Source organism: Mercenaria mercenaria, chromosome 5, assembly GCF_021730395.1.
Source record: "Mercenaria mercenaria strain notata chromosome 5, MADL_Memer_1, whole genome shotgun sequence".
NCBI classification, from domain to species: Eukaryota; Metazoa; Mollusca; class Bivalvia; order Venerida; family Veneridae; genus Mercenaria; species Mercenaria mercenaria.
In genome coordinates this window covers 73,725,640-73,747,103 of record NC_069365.1, presented here as the reverse complement: position 1 = coordinate 73,747,103, position 21,464 = coordinate 73,725,640, and the positions used below count along the sequence as shown (strand labels likewise).

Genomic DNA, 21,464 nt, shown 5'->3' with positions numbered 1-21,464 from the left:
TAAAAATGATTAGAAAGTGTCACCAACAAAATTGAGGTCTTCAGGCAAGGTCTCTGATTCCTTTAAACCCTAAGCTAACCTTGTGTCAGGTGTGCAATTCTGGGGGCATGTCTCTTTTGCAAAACTGTTAAATGGTTTGTTTTTGTTTTTGCAGAAATAGTTCACACAGATAACTGCTGTTATGATTGATTTTATTATAGTGTTTTTTTATTATAAATTTTTAAATGCTGAAAGCGTCCTTTGGTCTGGAATTTGCAATTTTTTTTATATTTTTTTTTGCGAGCGTCAGTTAATTTACGTGATTCATGTTTTCTTTTCTAAGTCTTATCACTTTGTACCAAATTAATTTATTTGAAAACTGAATGATCGTCAATTTTTCATCTTTAAAACCCAAAGCTCTTACACGATACGTAAAGACGTAGGGGATTTCGAGGTCAGCATTTTACATACAAAAATGATTGACAAATTTAACTCCTTATTTGCGAAAATGTAAAGGCAAAATTCATCGACATTCCAACTTGAAATTAGGATTAACCAGTGTTATTATAAACCTAAACAAGCATTAGACTTGGACTAATCTTGATCATATAGAATGCGGAGTGTCTTTGATGTGAAGAATATTTGAATATATTTCATAGCAGTGTAGCCACATAAACTTGCGATTTTTCAAAGGACATTGGCATACGGCCAGTCGTAATCATTTCACCTGTCTGGCTGAGTAACACAGTCTCTGCATCTTTTCTCATTGACACTTTTTATTTTGCAAATTAACCCTTACCCTGCTAAATTTCTATAATGAACTTGTCCATCTTTTAATTTGGACAGTACCATTAAGTGTTAAAAGGGGTGCATACCAAAAAGATACTGACTGAATAGCAAACAGTGCAGAACATGATCAGACTGCATGGATGTGCAGGCTGATCTTGATCTGCACTGGTTGCAAAGGCAGCATAAATTGTGTCCAGCATGGTAAGGGTTAAAGTTGCATTATTATATAACTAATTGCATTTTTATGCTACGTTTTTATCCACTTGTCGCTCATGCTTGAGGTATTTTCAGAGAGCAGTCATAGTTTCAACATTTTTATTTTATTTGGGCAAAAATGTTAAGATGTTTTTGAAAAAAATAGTTGGTCGTTTTTGCAGCGTCACCATTTTACTGAGGAAGGTTGTTTTCGTTGGAAAGAAAAGAATATTAATATATAAAGCCAATAAAGGTTTTGAATCTGCTTCTTATGAAGCTCTTAGAATTTTTGCATAGGCTGCGCTAGGTAAGTGCATAGGCTGTGCTCCATAGAAAAATCCTAGCAGGGTTTGAACCTGTGATCTCAGGGTTGATATTTCATTGTAACAATTGTAACTTGATTGTTTTTGTTTTTTAGTTGAAATCTTCTTTATTCTATAAAAGCAATGATGATAAAACATTTTCAAAGAAAATTAAATTTAGGTTATCTTTCATAAGTTTTTTTGTTGTTTTATTTATAATGCATAATGGCTTTACATTACATATTTAAACTTATCTGCATATGTTTTACTTGTCATAAGTATTTTGAAAAAGAAAAAAAAGAAAAAAAAAGAAAGAAAAACATAAATATTACACGTTAATATTCACCCCCACCACCCCACCACTGCAGCCTCGCTGAAAGTATTGATTCAGCAAAGTCCACTTTTAATTTAATGTTTAATTACTTTGTCACAATATTTCTTTCTTAAGTAAGTTGTCTTCTGCCGGCCATTTTTAAAACAGAAATTACGAACAGTTATATATTTGAATATTAAATTTCTAAAGATGAGGCAATAAAAGGCTTAAATTGTATTTAAAAAAAAAATTTGTAAAGAAACAAAATACTTACTTTTAATAAATAGACACGTAATGTACTTGGTATGCGAAGTATTTAGGTAATTTTTTCAATGCCTTCTTTTAATATAAATGAAAAAAAATCATAAAAATTATCATTATAGAACAAGACCTTGAACGCTTTTCCATGTTTAACAGAATTTTATCACGATATAAGAAATGGTAATGAATTCCAGTCTGCCAATCCTCTTCCTGATAAGTATTAAATATACATCACTGGAATCCCAAATATGGAAGAGAAATAAAGTACAAATATTTAGGTTAGATGTTCTCTTTTCAGAGATTTTGGAAAATGACTGGGCGATATATACTTTGAATTTTGAAACACACTTCTGAATATAGAAGTTATGAGTGGTCAGTAAAGTTTGAAATAGAATTTATATGGGTTTTTTCTACATGTATTTGTTTTCCTTGAAAAAAGATTGGTCATCACGTAAATAGAAAGGTGAATCCCCCTGGCATGCAAGCAAAATGTACTTGATAAGGATAATTCAGTATCCGTTCTCCACCACTCTTCTTACATGCACGCTCCACCACCTCTTACTAAATTCTTTTTTCTTACAATTTCTTGTGGTATATGTAATTTTCTTAAGCCCAAGTCGTACTGAGGGATAAGACTGCTTACAATAGGTTACAACCAATTTTGACTGGGCATTGCAAGAAATCATAGAGAAATCCTGCCACAAGTCTTGGCTCTTCTTGGGTAGCTGTATACGACAGAAATTAGCTGTGCAAAGGTCATTATCAGAAACCTGCCTGCGACCAGTCAGGTCGTACCTGGATGGTATAACCTAGGCTTAACATTCATTTGAGTCTTGAGTGATCCTGCATTGTTGTGTTTGATTCTCTAAAGTTGTTCAACAGTTACACAGCCTGTCCAGCTACTGGTCCTTGACAATTGTAGGTAATCTTGGGTGATCGCGCAACAACTCCCTCAAGGTCGTGTGACCTGTCATGTTTCTATTGGTTACAAGTATCAGACTAGCTGGGAACAGGTCTTATTGTGTGACTTTGCAGAAACAACCCACAACAGAACCAGCACCACCATAGATAGCATGACTGGTATTGTCAAGGGTAATCATATCTTAAATGTGACTGTGGCATTACATGAGATATTTTGGTCATACAATACATGTATGAAATTGTGTTAAATATATTAATACAGTTTGTTTCAATAAAACTCACAAAACAATAGAAAAAGAAAATACAGTAAGTTGTGAATTGTCATCCCTTTAAGTCTTAAAACAAGCTTCAGAAATTGTTATTCAAAATACATACCTGAAAAATACTTCAATGGTTTTTAAAGTCGTTAAATTTTCCAAAAGTTCAATATCTATGATTGTATAATGTAGACATTTAAATATTGTATTAAGATAAATCCAGGGGATTCTTTTTTGATTAATGGTAACACTGATATGATAGACAGTAGTGAAAGTTAAAATACAGTGCAAGGCTACAGAAAAGAAATTAGGTTCTTAGACCCCTCCCTTTTTAAATCTATTTTATTTTGTCAAAATAGTTTTGCAGAGTAACAACAGATTTTTCAGGAATGGTAGAAATCTCAGGAAAGTTAAAATATGCTAAAATCGGTTTGGCTAGCATTCTTTTCTCATGTAGTTATTCAGCATAATATGTCTCTACATGCAATATATTGAAACATGTCATGTAGCGTATTAAAATAAATTGTAACCCGCCTGCTTTGCTCAATAAGGTTAGCGCAGATCAAGCTGGATCGGGGGGGTTGCGAGTTCGATCACCAGGTGGGCCGTATGTTCTCTGTGACGATTTGATAAAAGACGTGTCTGAAATCATTCGTCCTCCACCTCTGAATGATTCATGTGTGGAAATTGGCAGTTGCTTATGGAGAACAGGTTTGTACTGGTACAGAATCCAGGAACACTGGTTAGGTTAACTGCCTGCGGTTACATAATTGAAATACTGTTGAAAACAGCATTTAACCCAAAACAAAGTGTAGAATTAAAAAAAAAAACGTATAAAATAAAAGCACAAAGACACCTGTCACTTTTACTGAAAAATTTACAATGAAGAGGCAAGAAACAAATACTATATATTTAGCCTGGTAATGCTATCTAAGGTCTCAAATTGATTAAGGACTATTGATGTAGTTGTCAACAAGTTGGTCTTAAAGATAGTGCAGTACTCATGTTACGATGACCTCTGTCCATGTGGACTGATATGGACTACGCTGACCTGCAAATATAATTTATGAGTCAGCATGATTGTACTTACATATACAAATAATTGTGTTAATAGAACTTTCAGTTTGCAAAAAAATTGGGAAAAACGATTTTTTAGAACTTTAACAATAGAGAGAAATTTATGATGTTCATAAAAGAAATGCTTGCTGAAAGTTACTATTAAAGTGCCATTATACTTGGGACAGTTAGAGTCTTGTCCAATTTTTTTTTGAAAATAGACCTTTTTATTGCATTTTTCTAAAGCTTTAACTTAATTTAAGCAATTTCTGTTCTTTCTGTCTTCATTGGTTATTATAAATGTTGCACCCAAGGGCAATTACTCGGAAAATGTAAGGGTAAGTTGCTGTCCCTGGGATTGGACCTGTAACCTCTGTGCTGGAAGCTACTGATGGTGAGTTCCCAACATCATTAAGGTCACCACTCATTATATGAGCCGTGCCATGGGAAAACCAACATAGTGGGTGTGCGACCAGCATGGATCCAGACCAGCCTGCGCATCCGCGCAGTCTGGTCAGGCTCCATGCTGTTCGCTTTTAAAGCCTATTGGAATTGGAGAAACTGTTAGCGAACAGCATGGATCCTGACCAGACTGCGCGGATGCGCAGGCTGGTCTGGATCCATGCTGGTCGCACACCCACTATGTTGGTTTTCCCATGGCACGGCTCATATTTCCTTAGATGGATATTTTCCAAGTAAGTGAGGACTTATCTCTAAGATGACTTTAAGCTTCCAAAATAAATGGCCAATATTCAGCCTTAGCTTGTGCTTGGTTCATACTAAAGAATGTACACCTCTTGATTCAAACTTATGTACTGATTAATTATGCCCCCACATTTATGTTAGGGACTATAGCATTGGTGCTGTCTGTATGTCCATCCATCTGTTTGCACGTCCGTATGTACATCCTGAAATCTCGTGTGTCCTACTTCACCCACACTATTAGCCTGGTTTGCTTCAAACTTTCCCAGATAAATAAGCTTGATGTGCAGATGACCATGAAGGACAGAACTTTTGCTGTGACTATTTTTACCACAGTTATGGCCCTTTGATAGTTGTGCTATATAGAATATAGAGAAAAATGCAGTTTCATTATTCAGGGTATAGTGAAGAAAGTTTTTGTGTTCAACTCCTGTCTCAACTCTTTGACGGAATGGGCTCACAGTTGCTTTTTGTTTGTTTTGGGTTTAACACCGTTTTTCAACAGTTGCATAGGTGAAGAACCTTGATACGAAATTGCGCAGTACGTGGGGGCATCTGTGTCCTATGGACACAGTTCTAGTTAGAGATATATATTGTTGATTTTTAGATAAAAAAATTCCATCTGTGACAGACCTGTTCAGCAAATAAAAATTCAGTAAATCTGGGATTAGGTCCTTAAAATTCAGAAAATCTGTAATTTAGATAATAAGAATTCAGTTAATCTGTAAAATAACTTCCTTATAGAAATGTTTGTAGAAGTAATTCAAAAATGACTCAAACCAGTAAGACAGTGTGGTAAAAGTCAAGTAGTAAGGTTCAAGTCCATCCTATTCTGCGATGTTTACATTGATTGATGGAAAATTGTGGTTTTATGGCTACCAGGTAAGTTTTCTTTAGGAATAGGAACTAGACCATGGAAAATTGGTAGTACAGTCTTTTGATTTACAGTTGCTACAATGTACAGTTTCCAACTGTCGCAATGTTCAGTTTGCAACTGCTGCAATGTTCAGTTTGCAACTGCTGCAATGTACAGTTTTCAACTGTTGCAATTTTCAGTTTGCAACTGTTGCAATGTACAGTTTTCAACTGTCGCAATTTTCAGTTTGCAACTGCTGCAATGTTCACTGTGCAACATCTACAATGTACAGTATGCAACTCCTGCAAATTCCTAATACATTGTTCACTTTGCAATTGCTGCAGTGTTCAATTTACAACCTCTGCAATGTTCAGTTTACAACTGCTATAATGTTCAGTTTGAAACTACTACAATGTTAAGTTTGAAACTGCTACGATGCTCCGTTTGCAACTAATGCAATGTTCAGTTTGCAATTGCTGCAATATTCAGTTTGCAACTCTTACAATGTTCAGTTTGCAATTGCTGCAATATTCAGTTTGCAACTCTTACAATTTTCAGTTTGCAACTCCTACAATATTCAGTTTGCAACTCCTACAGTGTTCAGTTTGCAACTCTATAATGTTCAGTTTGAAACTGCTACAATGTTCAGTTTGCAACTGCTACAATGTTTAGTTTGAAACTGCTACAATGTTCAGTTTGCAACTCTACAATGTTCAGTTTGCAATTCCTACAATATTCAGTTTGCAACTCCTATAATGTTCAGTTTGAAACTGCTTCAATGTTCAGTTTGAAACTGCTACAATGTTCAGTTTGAAACTGCTACAATGTTCAGTTTGCAACTAATAACAACGTTCAGTTTGCAACTTTTACAATGTTCAGTTTGCAACTGCTGTAATGTTCAGTTTGCAACTGCTGCAGTGTTCAATTTGCAACTGATGCAATGTTCAGTTTGCAACTGCTGTAATGTTCAGTTTGAAACTCCTACAATGTTCAGTTTGAATCTGCTGTAATGTTCAGTTTGCAACTCCTACAATGTTCAATTTGCAACTGCTGTAATGTTCAGTTTGCAACTCCTACAATGTTCAGTTTGCAACTGCTGTAATGTTCAGTTTGCAACTCCTACAATGTTCAGTTTGCAACTGCTGTAATGTTCAGTTTGAAACTCTACAATGTTCAGTTTGCAACTGCTATAATGTTCAGTTTGAAACTGCTATAATGTTCAGTTTGAAACTCCTACAATGTTCAGTTTGAAACTGCTGCAGTGTTCAATTTGCAACTGCTGTAATGTTCAGTTTGCAACTCTGCAATGTTCAGTTTGCAACTCTACAATGTTCAGTTTGCAACTGCTATAATGTTCAGTTTGCAACTGCTGCAATGATCAGTTTGAAACTGCTACAATGTTCATTTTGAAACTGCTACAATGTTCAGTTTGAAACTCCTACAATTTTCAGTTTGCAACTCTGCAATGTTCAGTTTGCAACTCTACAATGTTCAGTTTGCAACTGCTATAATGTTCAGTTTGAAACTACTACAATGATCAGATTGAAACTGCTACAATGTTCAGTTTGAAACTGCTACAATGTTCAGTTTGAAACTGCTATAATGTTCAGTTTGAAACTGCTATAATGTTCAGTTTGAAACTGCTGCAGTGTTCAGTTTGCAACTGATGCAATGTTCAGTTTGCAACTCCTACAATGTTCAGTTTGCAACTCTGCAATGGTCAGTTTGCAACTCTACAATGTTCAGTTTGCAACTGCTATAATGTTCAGTTTGAAACTCCTACAATGATCAGTTTGAAACTGCTACAATGTTCAGTTTGAAACTGCTACAATGTTCAGTTTGCAAATTCTGCAATGTTCAGTTTGCAACTCTGCAATGTTCAGTTTGCAACTCTACAATGTTCAGTTTGCAACTGCTATAATATTCAGTTTGAAACTCCTACAATGATCAGTTTGAAACTGCTACAATGTTCAGTTTGGAACTCCTACAATGTTCAGTTTGCAACTGCTATAATGTTCAGTTTAAAACTGCTGCAGTGTTCAATTTGCAACTGATGCAATGTTCAGTTTGCAACTCCTACAATGTTCAGTTTGCAAATTCTGCAATGTTCAGTTTGCAACTGCTACAATGTTCAGTTTGAAACTGCTACATTGTTCAGTTCGCAACTGCTATAATGTTTAGTTTGAAACTACTACAATGTTCAGTGCAACTGCTATACAGCATTCAGTTTGCAACTGCTGCAGTGTTCAATTTGCAAATGCTTAAAATAGCTGTTATGGCTGAAATTGGGAAATTTCATGTCAACAAATGTAAATGATTCCGCAGTATTTAGAATAAATTAATTTCAAGACTAACTCCTAAATCAGGCTTTCTAGTGACATTTATGCCTTTATATAATCTTTAATGTTACAAAAAGATTTACTGTTTTATTTTGCAGTTTGTGTTAAATATAATAAGAGGATTGTCCCATTGATATTTGCTTTTCTTTGAAAATGATATAAAAAGTAGGTTTCGAGATGGCACAGAGATAAGTAAAACATATTTTGATATATGAACTGTTGTATTCTTACATTTAAGCACCCTTGAAAAACGGAAAATGTAGAATACTCCAAAACAGGTATTAAGCAAACACGGGAAAAGATCTAGAAGAGGGATAGGTAAAATATAACAGCTCATTTCACATTGGTCAAATGCTTTGAGGGAACATGGACTTAACCTTTAGCATGCTGGTGGTGAGTTATTCTGCCTTTGCGACCAGTGCAGACCAAAATTAGCCTGCACATGCACATCCGTGCAGGCTAACCAGTGCGGACCAAGATTAGCCTGCACATGCACATTCGTGCAGGCTAATCATGGTCTGCACTGTTCGCTATTTAGTCGTTAAATTTTCAGTGAAAAACCCTTTGAATAATAAATGGTATTGCCCAGATTGAATGATGGACCAGTCCATTTTAGAAATTTAGCAGGGTAAAGGTTAAAGACAAACTGAAGGGAGCTCGAGGTATACAGTAATTTCATAATAGTTTGGTACTTTGCCTATATGTCTAAATCACTTCTTGTTTTGACTATAGCTTTATTAACAACTCAAAGGATTCCATTGTAACTTTACAAAATCGTTGAGCAAGATGAGGTGTAATCTTCCCAAGAGTTAGTGTACCTCTCAGATCAATGTCACATGCTTGGACCCTTAACTCCAACCCAAAACATAACACATGTTAAGCACAAACAAGGATACTCTTGATTTGGTGGCATTCATATCTCTTACTATTGACAACCCAGTTTTTGTTCTTGTTTCTTGCGGGGGCGGGGGGTAATGGCCTTTTGAGGGGCTGAAATTGAGCCTAATTTCCCACTGCGGAAAGTATATTAATTTTCCCCATTTTTGAGGGAAAAAATACCCCCCCTCCCCCATACACGCATTTTTAGGTATTTCAACAAAAGTTAAAACTCTTACTAGATATACATAATTATGTTATCAGTACCATTTAAAACACAAGACAGGGTGCTTTCAAGTAACTTTCTTTCCAGTGTAACATATTTTTTGAAAGGTGGACATGATTTTTTGTCCTGTTTGAAACATTATAGGGTACAGTCTTCCCCTCTGAATGGGCCATGCCTCTGTTCGCCTAAAACAACAACAACAACAACACTGCATACCTTGTTTAAAATGCTTTTATTGCTAAATTAAAGTCATTTTTTAACTTTTAATAAAATGAATTATAATTTTCTCCAGAAATTCAATATTATTTTTGGATCAAAATTTAAATTTTTAAAAATTTTCGCAGCTGTAATAATAGAGGCATGGTGTCATGATTAAAACATAGAAGGTAATAAATTTTTCTGAAATTTGATGGGAGGGTAAAGTAACCTTGTAGTACACATATTTTGGACACAAATCAAGAATTTAAGCTACAAACAAACTGTTACATTGTTAGAATGTAAGAATGACCCCAAGTTTCAATTATTTTCTAATCAAATATTCAAAATGACTTACGAAAATATGGCATAAAAAGTTTCGTTAGTCTGGATAACTGTTTAAAGTGACTGTCTCAGAGTTCAGAAAAAAATATGAACATATCCGCATCAAAGGTATAATTGAAAAACAACAATGCTATTTGGTAAATAATTAGCATGGTCATCTGATAAAAAATAATTTTCTTGGAGTCAAGCAAAATAATGCTGTTGGAAATTATGCTTTTACGTTTTTAGCTCGACTATTCGAAGAATAGTCTAGCTATTCTACTCACCCTGGCGTCGGCGTCGGCGTCGGCGTCACACCTTGGTTAAGTTTTTGCATGCAAGTACATACAGTCATCAATGAAAGGCATATAGCTTTGAAACTTATTTCTTCTTTTTCTAGGTCAATTACCAACCTCTCTGGATCAAGTCCCATAACTCTGACATGTATTTTGAGCAAATTATGCCCCCTTTTGGACTTAGAAAATTTTGGTTAAAGTTTTACATGCAAGTTACTATCTCCAAAACTAATGCAGATATTGATTTGAAACTTCACATGTGTCTTCGGGGTTATAAAACTAGTTGATAGCAGCAAGTCCCATAACTCTGACTTTCATTTTTGCCAAATTATGCCCCCTTTTGGACTTAGAAAATTCTGGTTAAAGTTTTGCGTGCAAGTACATACAACTATTTCTAAAAGGCATATAGATTTGAAACTTATTTTTTCTTTTTCTACATCAATTACCAACCTCACTGGGTCAAGTCCCATAACTCTGACATGTTTTTTGAGCAAATTATGCCCTCTTTTAGACTTAGAAAATTTTGGTTAAAGTTTTACATGCAAGTTATTATCTCCAAAACTAATACAGATATTGATTTGAAACTTCACATGTGTCTTCGGGGTTATAAAACTAGTTGATAGGATCAAGTCCCATAACTCTGACCTTCATTTTGGCCAAATTATGCCCCCTTTTGGACTTAGCAAATTCTGGTTAAAGTTTTGCGTGCAAGTACATACAGCTATTACTAAAATGCATATAGATTTGAAACTTATTTTTTCTTTTTCTAGATCAATTACTAACCTCACTGGATCAAGTCCCATAACTCTGGCATGTATTTTGGGCAAATTATGCCCCCTTTTGGACTTTGAAAATTCTGGTTAAAGTTTTACATGCAAGTTTCTATCTCCAAAACTAATGCAGATATTGAATTGAAACTTCTCATGTGCCTTCGGGGTTATAAAACTAGTTGATAGCAGCAAGTCCCATAACTGATATGCATTTTGGTCAAATTATTCCCACTTTTGAACTTAAAACTCTTTTGATATTTAACTTTTTTGGGTAATATTTTCCTGCTTCTGGGTCAATATTTCGAATAGTCGAGCTTGGCTGTCTTACGGACAGCTCTTGTTAAAATTTTGTTATGTAATTGAAAAAAAATTAAACTTGTAATGAATGGGTATTTTATCTGCTGATGCAAAAATGACCATGGGCTGTTAGGGATTTTTAGCATACATGTATACTTTCTATTGAGACTGTATCTAAGCCCTCATTTTATCAAAATAGAACTGACGTAATAAATTGAAAATTTTGACCTAGTTCTTGACTATGGAACCTGATTACATGGTATATCCATGGCCTAGAAAAAAATGAGACATAGAAACCTTTTATGGTCAAGCCAATTTAAAGATTATCTAAGTTAACAATAATGTTTGGAAGAGTAATCTTGTTGCTTTATCAGTGTACAATGCCTGCTTGAGCAGTTCTATTACCGGTATCTTAAAGAATATCATCTTTATCTTGCATATCTGTAATAAGCTTAAGCCTTAACTCCTACATAATCAAGCAGGGAAAGTCATTGTCTTCTGGCGTATTATCTAACTGGTCAGCTGTTTGTCAGCTTGGTCAGGATAAACTGACCTCTGGTCACCCCCTGTTTTATGTCATCGCAGTAATACATTGACTGACCATTTTCGGAGAGTTGAAGTAGGCGAATATGTACGAATGTATACAACTGCTCTCGATACCTACACTGGAAAGTTGCTAACAGGAGAAAGATTGTCTCAAGTTTAAACTGGACGGTAATGAAAGACACGTCTCATTTATTTAGGTTTGGGTTTATTTAGGTCTCGGGCAACAATTTAAAGGTCATTGAAAATGAATAATGACCAGAGATAGTGGAGAGTGGGCATAATCAAGGGCCCTTTTCACATACTTATTAAGCACTTATAAAACGCTTTGATGTTGAAAATTTTATACTGCTTTGATTTATCTATTGTCCGTTTCACACCAAAGTTAAACTCCTATGTAATTACGGAACAATAAATTTTGACATGCAAAAGTTCAATCGCAGAAATAAATTGAACATAGAAAACCCACTAAAATTAGACATTTGCAATAAGAATTTAATTCATGATATACCCACACACTTCAATTTAAATTTAGTAGGGATAGTTAACCAAACTATTAAAAAAGAAGAAAAAATACAGAAAAAAATCTGAAATCTGCAAATTCATACTCTAATGAGATAGCTTTCTCAAAATTTCACGCCCACATACATAATCAATCAATTTTGTAGTAATTAAAAAAGTAAAGTGATTTATGAAGCATTCTGCTATGCAAAAATAATTTCTCTTACCTGAAATATTCAATGATACTGTTAAATACGATAAAATTATAAATAGTGTCCCATATAACACGTGATGAGAAATTAAGTTACACGTTAACTGACGCTTATTTTCTGAAATTGTTTGTATTTTGTGTTTGGGCACTCTTATATACTATTTCAGAATAATTTCTTTTTTTCTCATGCAAATTTGTCATCTATGCAATAATGGAATCAAAGGGATTGGCCGAGGATCTTGTGGCGCTGTTAAAAAGTACTGATTTAATGAAACTTCCAAACAGACACAATTTTGGTATTGTGGAATATTTCATGTTTTTGTAGATTCATGAACAGATTTTCAATCCCATGAGGGCAGTGAGTCTGGTATCACGCCTACTAAATGACAGAAGTACGACAAATTGATGTGATTCAGTCGTGCAGTAAGAGATTGTGATAACTGAATACTTTAATGGCTCGGATTTTCCCATCCTACCAACTCTCTAGTTTTTAGTCTCCAAGATTGTCAGGGTAATGTGGGTGCGCTGTGAATTAAGAATTTGTTCTATGCCATTTTTTGTTCCCAGACAAATAAATACAATAAAAATTTACAGTATTTTATTATGTACTATTGACGATGTATTTTAAATGCAGTTCTAGATTAAATAGACATTTTTTTTGGTCTCACAACAAGAATGCCATGTAGATCTATTTACCACATATGAAAAAAAAACAAAAAAAAAACAAAAAACAAATATTGGTAAGAAACAAAACAAAATGAAAAAAAAAGGAAGCATGGAGAACAACAAACATGGGTGTAGGGGTGAAAGTGGGCGGAGAGGTTAATACCACAAACAAGCTAGACAAGAAACAAAACAAATGAAAGAGGGTATGGACAAAAAAAGTTGAAACTTGGGACACAGCCTCAGAACGATCAGTAAAACATTTGCAGATGTTGCAGAAATATCAGAGGAAAAGGTCAGAATTTAACAAGTTTTCTTCTGCTTTTAGCAGAAACATATTGAAATTCTCAACCTTAATACAACTAAACACAGAAAATTTGAATTAAATCAATGGATCAGTTTGGAGTCTGTCTCTTGCCAACTGTTTCTTTCATTTTTAAATGAAAGTGAAATCTTGAGGAGAAATTATTCTAGGATCATAGATTATCTGCCTGACAGTTTTCTTCAATGAATTTCTTACTTTGGTAGAACATTGATCGGTTGAAGATTAGCCTTGGCAGAAAACCCACACACACACTTTGATATCTATCTCATAAATTAATATATAATTCTGTTTGTCCTTTTAAAGGTGCGCTAAGGATTTAGGAAATGCAAATATAGCACTGTTTATCATTTACATAGCAGAAATTGTTTGGTCATCAGTTTAGGAATAGGTGATAATTGAAGAGTGGACACACAATGGATTTCTGAGACATTGATTTGCATTCAAAAGAATGATTGTTAAACTTTTGTTTGTTTTATTTTGGTTATAATAAAGGTTGAAATATATGCTCAAGAGGGCTGGTAATAAAAAATGACAGATAGTTGTTCTGGCCAGAATAGCTTAGCAATACTCAGAAAAGGTCAAGGTCATATATTGAATTATTTCAATTTGGATTGTTTAATAATTTGCGGTTTAACACTGTTTTCCAGCAACTTTTCAGATTTTTTAAATCGTAATCCGCTATTCTGAATACTGATATTTAGTTGTAACTTCTTGTTCTCAGCAAGTCGCAGACCACTTCTGTATATGAATATGGTTTATTACTTAAAACGGGTTAATTGCTTAAGATGCTTTTTTCCCCTTAAATCATAAAGCAGAATGCAGGTCTGTTGTCCCCTAATCAACTAAGCTGACTGGACAAGTATGAATATCAAAGATAATTTCTTGTACTGCCTCTGTTAAACTAAATTCCTGTTTACGTTTGTATAAGAATTTATTTTGAGATTGACTCATTTTTAAGTCTATTAATTATTACAATAGCTGCGGAAGCTTGGAGAGTGAGGTGTAGCCGTTTACTGCAGTGATGAAACATTTTGTTTGGAGAGAGCAGAATTTAAGGTGCAAATTTTTTTTTTTTAAGTTTTTTTCTTTTTTCCAAAGATATGTCTTAGCATTGAAAATGCCGCATTTGTCAAATTCCTGGACCTTTGAAATTGTTACGACCTAGATACAGGTATAGTTCTAGCTATCCATATACATCTTGAAAACTTTTATTGAGCTTCTTTTAGGTGATTCAAGCATGCGCTACTTTTTGATGTGGTCACTTTTGGTAAATATAACAAAACTCTTGACGTATTGGCCATCTAATTGATTTACTTATATCAACACAGTGTTTATACAAATGATTAAATTATAGTGACCGAAACTCGTAATTCTCGCCAGTGCAGTTTTATCTACTCAAAACCGACTGATGCACCCAATCAATATAAAATCAAAAGCTCTTGAAAATCATTTGCCAAACATTCATATCGGGAAAGTAAATTTCAAATATGTAAAGAAAACTGATAATAAAAGATTTGACCACCCAAATTTAATACTGTATCAACACTTTGACCTAGGATTGTTATGTATCGTGTATTTGTGAGTCATACCCATATTATAATAGAATAGCACACTTCTGGCCAAAAAAAATGTGTTCATCGAATCTAGGCATTTTTTCTCTCGTTTTTTGAGAACATACTTGGCTGTAAAGTGTCTTTTTGGAACTGAAAGTCTCACTAACTTCAATGTTATTATGTGTGTGCAATTTCTGAAACTGAAACTACTTTATTTGCTCAAACACCTAATTTTACACATAGTATATTCACTGGCAATTTGTACATGAAATTAAAATTTTTACGATAAAATATATATGTAATGGTATCACACAATGAAAACTACATATTTGACAAAATTATTATACAGTGCAGATTACAACATTGCGTATGAAACATACGTTGATCCCACTACATAATAGTCTAAGAGAGTATACGCCGTGTTTGTTCTATATTCAGCCCATCAGTAGAGAAATAAAACCATGATTCAAAGCTTCTAAAAACCTTGTTCTTAAAACTTCTACTGAACCAGAATTTCTCACGTCTACTGGTTATGTTTGTTCCATAGTTCCAGCCCTACAGTTTAAAAACTTTCTGTGAATTTGAATCGCAAAAGTTTCAGTGGGTACGTCAGTTACAAACTGTAGTAATAGTGCAGAAATATGCAAATGAAAGTTATGCTTAATTGTAGAATGTTTTAATGGATTGTAAATTTAAAACTTTATCTGTTTTCCCATTTTTTACTTTATAGATAACTTTTTAAGTACAAGTATTAAATTATAATTTTTATGGCTAAAGTTGCAAAGTCACTTATTTCTTTGAGATAAAGGTGTGGAAAGGCAAAGAAATGTTGAACAAACATTTTAATTTACCTATATTGTTAGATAAATTAATGGGCCTACACTTGACAAATACCATGCTAACTGGACGGCTACCCGGGTGTCGAGGGTTATCAAATGATCGCATGTTTATGAGAATTATGGTATCCGCGGCTCTTCAGTGATATTTGGATGGCTGAAGTGTCCACTCATTCAGCGAGAATGGTAAGATATAGACATCAAAGAATTGTTATCGTGCCGACTTAATGTTATATTTACAGTGTTATAACGGTAATCTAACGTGACTGTGAATTCTCGAGACAAAGGGTGATACCGTATCGGGAAGTAATTCGGTTTTAGATGCTGTACTGACTGGCTGTGTCAAAAAAAAATAACGCTGGGCCCTTAAAGAATTAAAGTTAAAACAAAATAATCAAAAGGTTGATAACCCTGGCCATGTTTGCAGAAGATTTTGAATGTCAAGTATAGCTTTTAAAAGGAGGGTGTTTGCAATAATGAACTTTAGAATAAGCTGTCCGTGCTTGGTTTTTAAATGTTTGTGTTGGGTTTAATACATCATTTTAATATAATTTCAATGGTAAGTCAATGGTCAAAGTTTAACGTTTGGGCTTTGACAGTTTTAGTAACTTATGCATGGCAGGTAAGCCGTATGAAATGGACCTTATAGTCAACCATGGTTTATCCATGTAGACCATGGTTTGGCACAGGTCTTACCATCCTTTGACAGTTTTGTTGATTTAAATGTAACCATAGTCTGACCATGGTTGAATGAAGGGAAGCCGTGGTCGACCATGTTTCTTGATGTTTGAAAAGTATTAAAAGCATTGATGATCATGGTGTAACTATGGTTGGCAGAGCTTGACCATGGGTGACTTTGGTTAACCATATTCACATTTCGCCTAGGTAAGTGACAACTTTTTGCATGTAGAACATTTGTAGGTTTGTTCGCACCTTTGGTGCATTTTGTCCATGGAAAAGGTTTATAAGTGCGTTGAAGGGTATCAAACTTTGCCCGTGAGTTTGTTTATCAAAATTTTGTCGCTTCAGCTCGAAACACATGTATACTGTTTTGCACTGTATAACATACACGAGGATGCCATTATACTTCGTTTCCAAATTGTTTTTTCCTTATGTTGATAATTATTGTGTATCAGACATATACATCAGGTAGTCCTGGTTGATGAAAATATTACAAAACATGAGCAGTTCAAACAATAGCATTATTTTCAGACTGAAAGTGAAAGTAGAACTGTCAGTGTTACCAGATTCTGCTGTATTTCAAGTAAGATGCTAGCTTATCATGTTTCATTGATAAGTATATATTAGGTTGACAATTGCTGATTATGGAAAACACAAAAAAAATAGTTACCTATTCAGTGGTACCAATTTCAAAGTTTGCCAATCCCTTTAGACATTAGAATTAGTATTATAATATTACCTAAAATTATGAAATATTTTCTTATTTTGATTCAAAGTCATGTAATTACATTTTTATTAGCCTGTTAAATGGACTGAAGAAAATATGATAGAAATTTAGGTCATTTAAATGGCTTGAAATATGCTGAAGGACATGTTTATATATCATGAATAAATATTTGAATAAAATCCAATGTAAATTATGCATGTATAAGTGTAGGTTAATGTAATGGTATTACAACATGTTAGATGTTCTTATTGAGGCCAAATGAAAAATAATCTTGATTTTTTGTACCATTTACCATTCCCCATCCTCCCATCCACTCCCAATTCCAAATACTTTCCCCCCTCCACCACCACCGCTGCATAAATGCTCATTGGGGTTTTGTATTAATTGCAAAAGGCGGAAATTTATTTAAGACCCTTACTTGGAAAAAATATGTTGAAACTGAATATGAACTAGCCCAAGTTCTAGGGAATGAATTTTAACAATATACACATGACTTTAATAGTGCTGAAATATTTAAAGAAAAAATAAGGTGGTGTGTGTGAGTTGGTGAATAATATTGAAGGTTTCTTTATACGAGGGTTTACGGTAACAAAAAAATATTCTTTAAAAGAGCAGCAACAATGAGGAACATCACATAAATTCCTTGATATTTAAAGAACTGTCAGAAAAACATTCTGACTTGTTAAAGGGAGGTAATAATTTTCAGAATTTTCTTACTTTTTGCTCTTAAATGTTTTAGCAAAATTTCAGGCTAATTCATTATGCTCAGCTGTACTTGAATTACATTATGTGTGTATAAAGACTTAGTGATTTAATAAATGGATGTAATATAAATCCATTGTGCTCAAGTTGATAAGAATTGTATGTAACTTGATTTGATATTTTCATAGCAGTAATGTTCATATAGTTAGAATATTTAAATCATCAGATTGTTATTAAATATTTACCTCTGTCTTATTTTCCTGATAGACCTTTGTTAAAGGGAGGTAATATATCCTTGAATATTTACCTCTGTCTTATTTTCCTGATAGATTTTCATTAAAAGGGTGGTAATATATCCATCAGATTTGTTACAAAATATTAACCAAGTGCTGTCTTATTTTCCTGACAGATATTTATTAAAGGGAGGTAATGTAAGATATTTATTAAAGGGAGGTAATATATCAATCAGGTTTGTTATTGAATATTAACCGCTCTCTTATTTTCCTGACAGATATGAAAAATGGATCTTCTGGTATGATTTTCTCTTCTTTACTTGGTAGTTTTATTGGATTCAAGATTTACATACACTAAACGAGCTTAATTATCAGTAAAAGGCAAACTTTGGAACACATAAAAAAATGTAAGTTAAAGATAGACTTACAAGATAAAGCAGTTAACAAGTTAAAGATTAACACACAAAACTTAAAGGTAAATTTTATGACCTGATCGTACTGCAGTTTTAATTTTGATTATTCAAGAGTTTGATAAAATTATTTTAAAAGGTCTACTTCTTTTCATACTACTAATGACCTGTAGCTTAAAATAGCAGAAATTCTTGAATTCAGTCTCTATTATTTTTATACTTTCTGGTCTTATAGTTTTCTTACTTTTACTTACATTATTTGTGTTAGAAATATTGTTTTTGTACATTTGTACATATACACTTCTCTAAAAATTGATGGTGATTCAAGTTTGCACACAATTTTAAGACAAGTAAGCAAAAAAAAAAAAAAAATGCAGAAAAAACGATAGGCTTTGTTTTTCATTTTTTCATTTAAGAAGATGTTGTAACAAAAAATGAAAACAAAAAAAATTTCATTGATTTCCTGATTTTTTTTTTTAGTGTAAGTTTTTTTTTTTCTCAGCTATAAACATGTCAAGATATTTTAGGCAGAAGGCACACTAGTAGAGCAATGCGATGAAACACTTAAAAGTAGAGGCAATGATACACAGGGCTGCTTAGCTGCATCATGACCTAGGTGTTGTGGTTTTTAGTTGGTGGTTACAAAGCTCATATAGCTTAGGTTGTTAGTTTTTGTGATCGCTCGATGTCTGGCGTCTGTCTGTCTGTCGTCTGTCTGTCCGTCAACATTTAGCTTGTGTATGCGATAGAGGCTGTATTTTTCAATTGATCTACATGAAATTTTGTCAGAATGATTGCCTTAATGAAATCTAGACCAAGTTTGAAAATGGGTAATCTGGGGTCAAAAACTAGGTCACTAGATCAAATCAAAGAAAAACCTTGTGTATGCGATAGAGGCTGTATTTTTCAACTGATGTTCATGAAATTTTGTCAGAATGATAACCTTGATGAAATCTAGGCTAAGTTCAAAAATGGGTCATCTCGGGTCAAAAACTAGGCCACTAGGTCAAATCAAAGAAAAACCTTGTTTATGCAATAGAAGCTGTATTTTTCAATTGATCTTCATGAAAATTGGTCAGAATAATTGCCTTGAGGAAATTTAGGTTGAGATTGAATATGGGTCATCTGCGGTCAAAAACTAGGTCACTAGGTCAAATCAAAGAAAAACCTTGTGTATGCGATAGAGGCTGTATTTTTCAATTGGTCTTCGTGAAATTTGGTCAGAATGATTGCCTTGATGAAATCTAGGCAGAGTTCGAATGTGGGTCATCTTGGATCAAAAACAAGGTCACTAGATCAAATCAAAGAAAAACCTTGTGTATGCTATAGAGGCTGTATTATTCAATTGATTTTCATGAAATTTAGTCAGAATGATTGCCTTGAACAAATCTAGGTCGATTTTGAATATGGGTCATTAAGGAACAAAAACTAGGTCATTAGGTCAAATCAAAGAAAAACCTTGTGTATGCAATTGAAGCTGTATTTTTCAATTGATCTTCATAAAATTAAGTCAGAATGATTGCCTTGATGAAATCTAGATTGAATTCGAATATCGGTCATCTGGGGTCAAAAACTAGGTGACAAGGTCAAATCAAAGAAAAACTTTGTGTATGCAATAGAGGCTGTATTTTTCAATTGATCTTTATGAAATTAAGTCAGAATGATTGCCTTGATGTAATCTAGGTTGCAGCTGAATATGATTCATCTTGGGTCAAAAACTAGGTCACTAGGTCAAATCAAAGAAAAACTTTGTGTATGCAATAGAGGCTGTATTTTTCAATTGATCTTTATGAAATTAAGTCAGAATGATTGCCTTGATGTAATCTAGGTTGCAGCTGAATATGATTCATCTTGGGTCAAAAACTAGGTAACTAGGTCAAATCAAAGAAAAACCTTGTGTATGCGATAGAAGCTGTATTTTTCAATTGATCTTCATGAAGTTGGGTCAGAATAATTGCGTTGATGAAATCTAGGTTGAGTTCGAATATGGGTCGTCTGGGTTAAAAAGTTGGTCACTAGGTCAAATCAAAGAAAATACTTGTGTATGCTATAGAGGCTGTATTTGTTAATTGATCTTCATGAAATTTGGTCAGAATGATTGCCTTGCTGAAATCCAGGCCATGTTTGAATATGGGTCATCTGCGGTCAAAAACTGGTCACTAGGTCATGTCAAAGAAAATACTTGTTTAAACTCAAGAGACCACGTTTTGGGTCCAATCCTAATGGAAATTTGCCAGAATAGTTGTTTCCATGAAATCACTACAGGTCAAACATGTTTACACTGTTATGTTGTGTGTCTCAGGTGAGCGACCTAGGGCCATCTTGGCCCTCTTGTTTGTACTAGGTATATATTATTAGATGCATTGTGTGTTAAAATGTTTTTTTTTGTACCATCTGTTTATCATCAACTTACATGAAAGTACATGATATAATTATGTACATTGTAGTCTGTCTTCAATGGGATATATTACTCTCATGCAGCCTTCTGGAACCTTTTATGGTATAATTAAATTGCTTTTTTCTGCTGGACATTTTTAATTTCATTTCTAATTTTATTGGGATAGGTAATCTTTAATTGAAAAATGACGCTGTCAATTACATAGGTAATCTTTAAGTGATATGCAGCTCTCAAAAGTGTTTATATAATTATGATTTTTAAAAAAATCCTTAAATATATATTCATCTCGACTGTAAATGCTTTGATGTTAACAGTAAATTATATTAGATTTTTAGAATAAAATGTATCTTTAAAGCAGCTTAAATGTCATATACCGTTCTTACATGCTTTTGAAGCAATTTTACTCACAGCTGCTATACTTTATGCTTTACATAATTCTGATAATGCTTAATGTTCACAGTGTTCTACAACCCTGAAAGCAAATTAATTAATTAACATTATAATTATGTCATATTATACAACTAAACAATTCTTTTCTGTTTTGTCTTTAATGTCATATACACCAGATTAACAATCTAATTAAATGTATACTGTTTGTTCATTATTGATACAGGTTGACTTTCAATGTCATTTACACCTCTTCATTGTATCATTGGCCATCAACTTTTTGAAACTATTATACCTCGTCTAATGCCATTTCGTTGAACAACACATGCCAGGCTGTTAT

The 21,464-nt window shown here is 33.7% G+C and overlaps 2 protein-coding genes across 9 annotated transcripts in view; one reads left to right on the top strand and one right to left on the bottom strand.

Moving 5' to 3' along the window:
- LOC123557621 (calcium uptake protein 3, mitochondrial-like) overlaps positions 1-21,464 on the top strand; it is a 144,388-nt gene that overhangs the window by 6,731 nt on the left and 116,193 nt on the right. For 5 of the 6 annotated variants that reach the window (XM_053543954.1, XM_053543957.1, XM_053543958.1 and 2 more), the window contains exon 3: positions 18,208-18,228. The exons of the other annotated variant lie outside the window; for it this stretch is intronic. In XM_053543954.1, coding sequence (XP_053399929.1) covers positions 18,208-18,228 — 21 coding nt within the window. The remainder of the gene's footprint in view (positions 1-18,207; positions 18,229-21,464) is intronic. 6 annotated transcript variants of the gene reach the window in all.
- The window catches only part of LOC123557623 (fibroblast growth factor 18-like), a 46,116-nt gene that overhangs the window by 20,682 nt on the left and 3,970 nt on the right, over positions 1-21,464 (bottom strand). Inside the window, exon 1 of one of the 3 annotated variants that reach the window (XM_045349215.2) lies at positions 3,136-3,275. The exons of 1 other annotated variant lie outside the window; for it this stretch is intronic. The gene's annotated coding sequence lies outside the window, so the exon portion shown is untranslated. Of the gene's footprint in view, positions 1-1,852; positions 1,976-3,135; positions 3,276-21,464 lie in introns of those variants that run through there. One more of the 3 variants, XM_045349214.2, reaches the window with a different exon arrangement.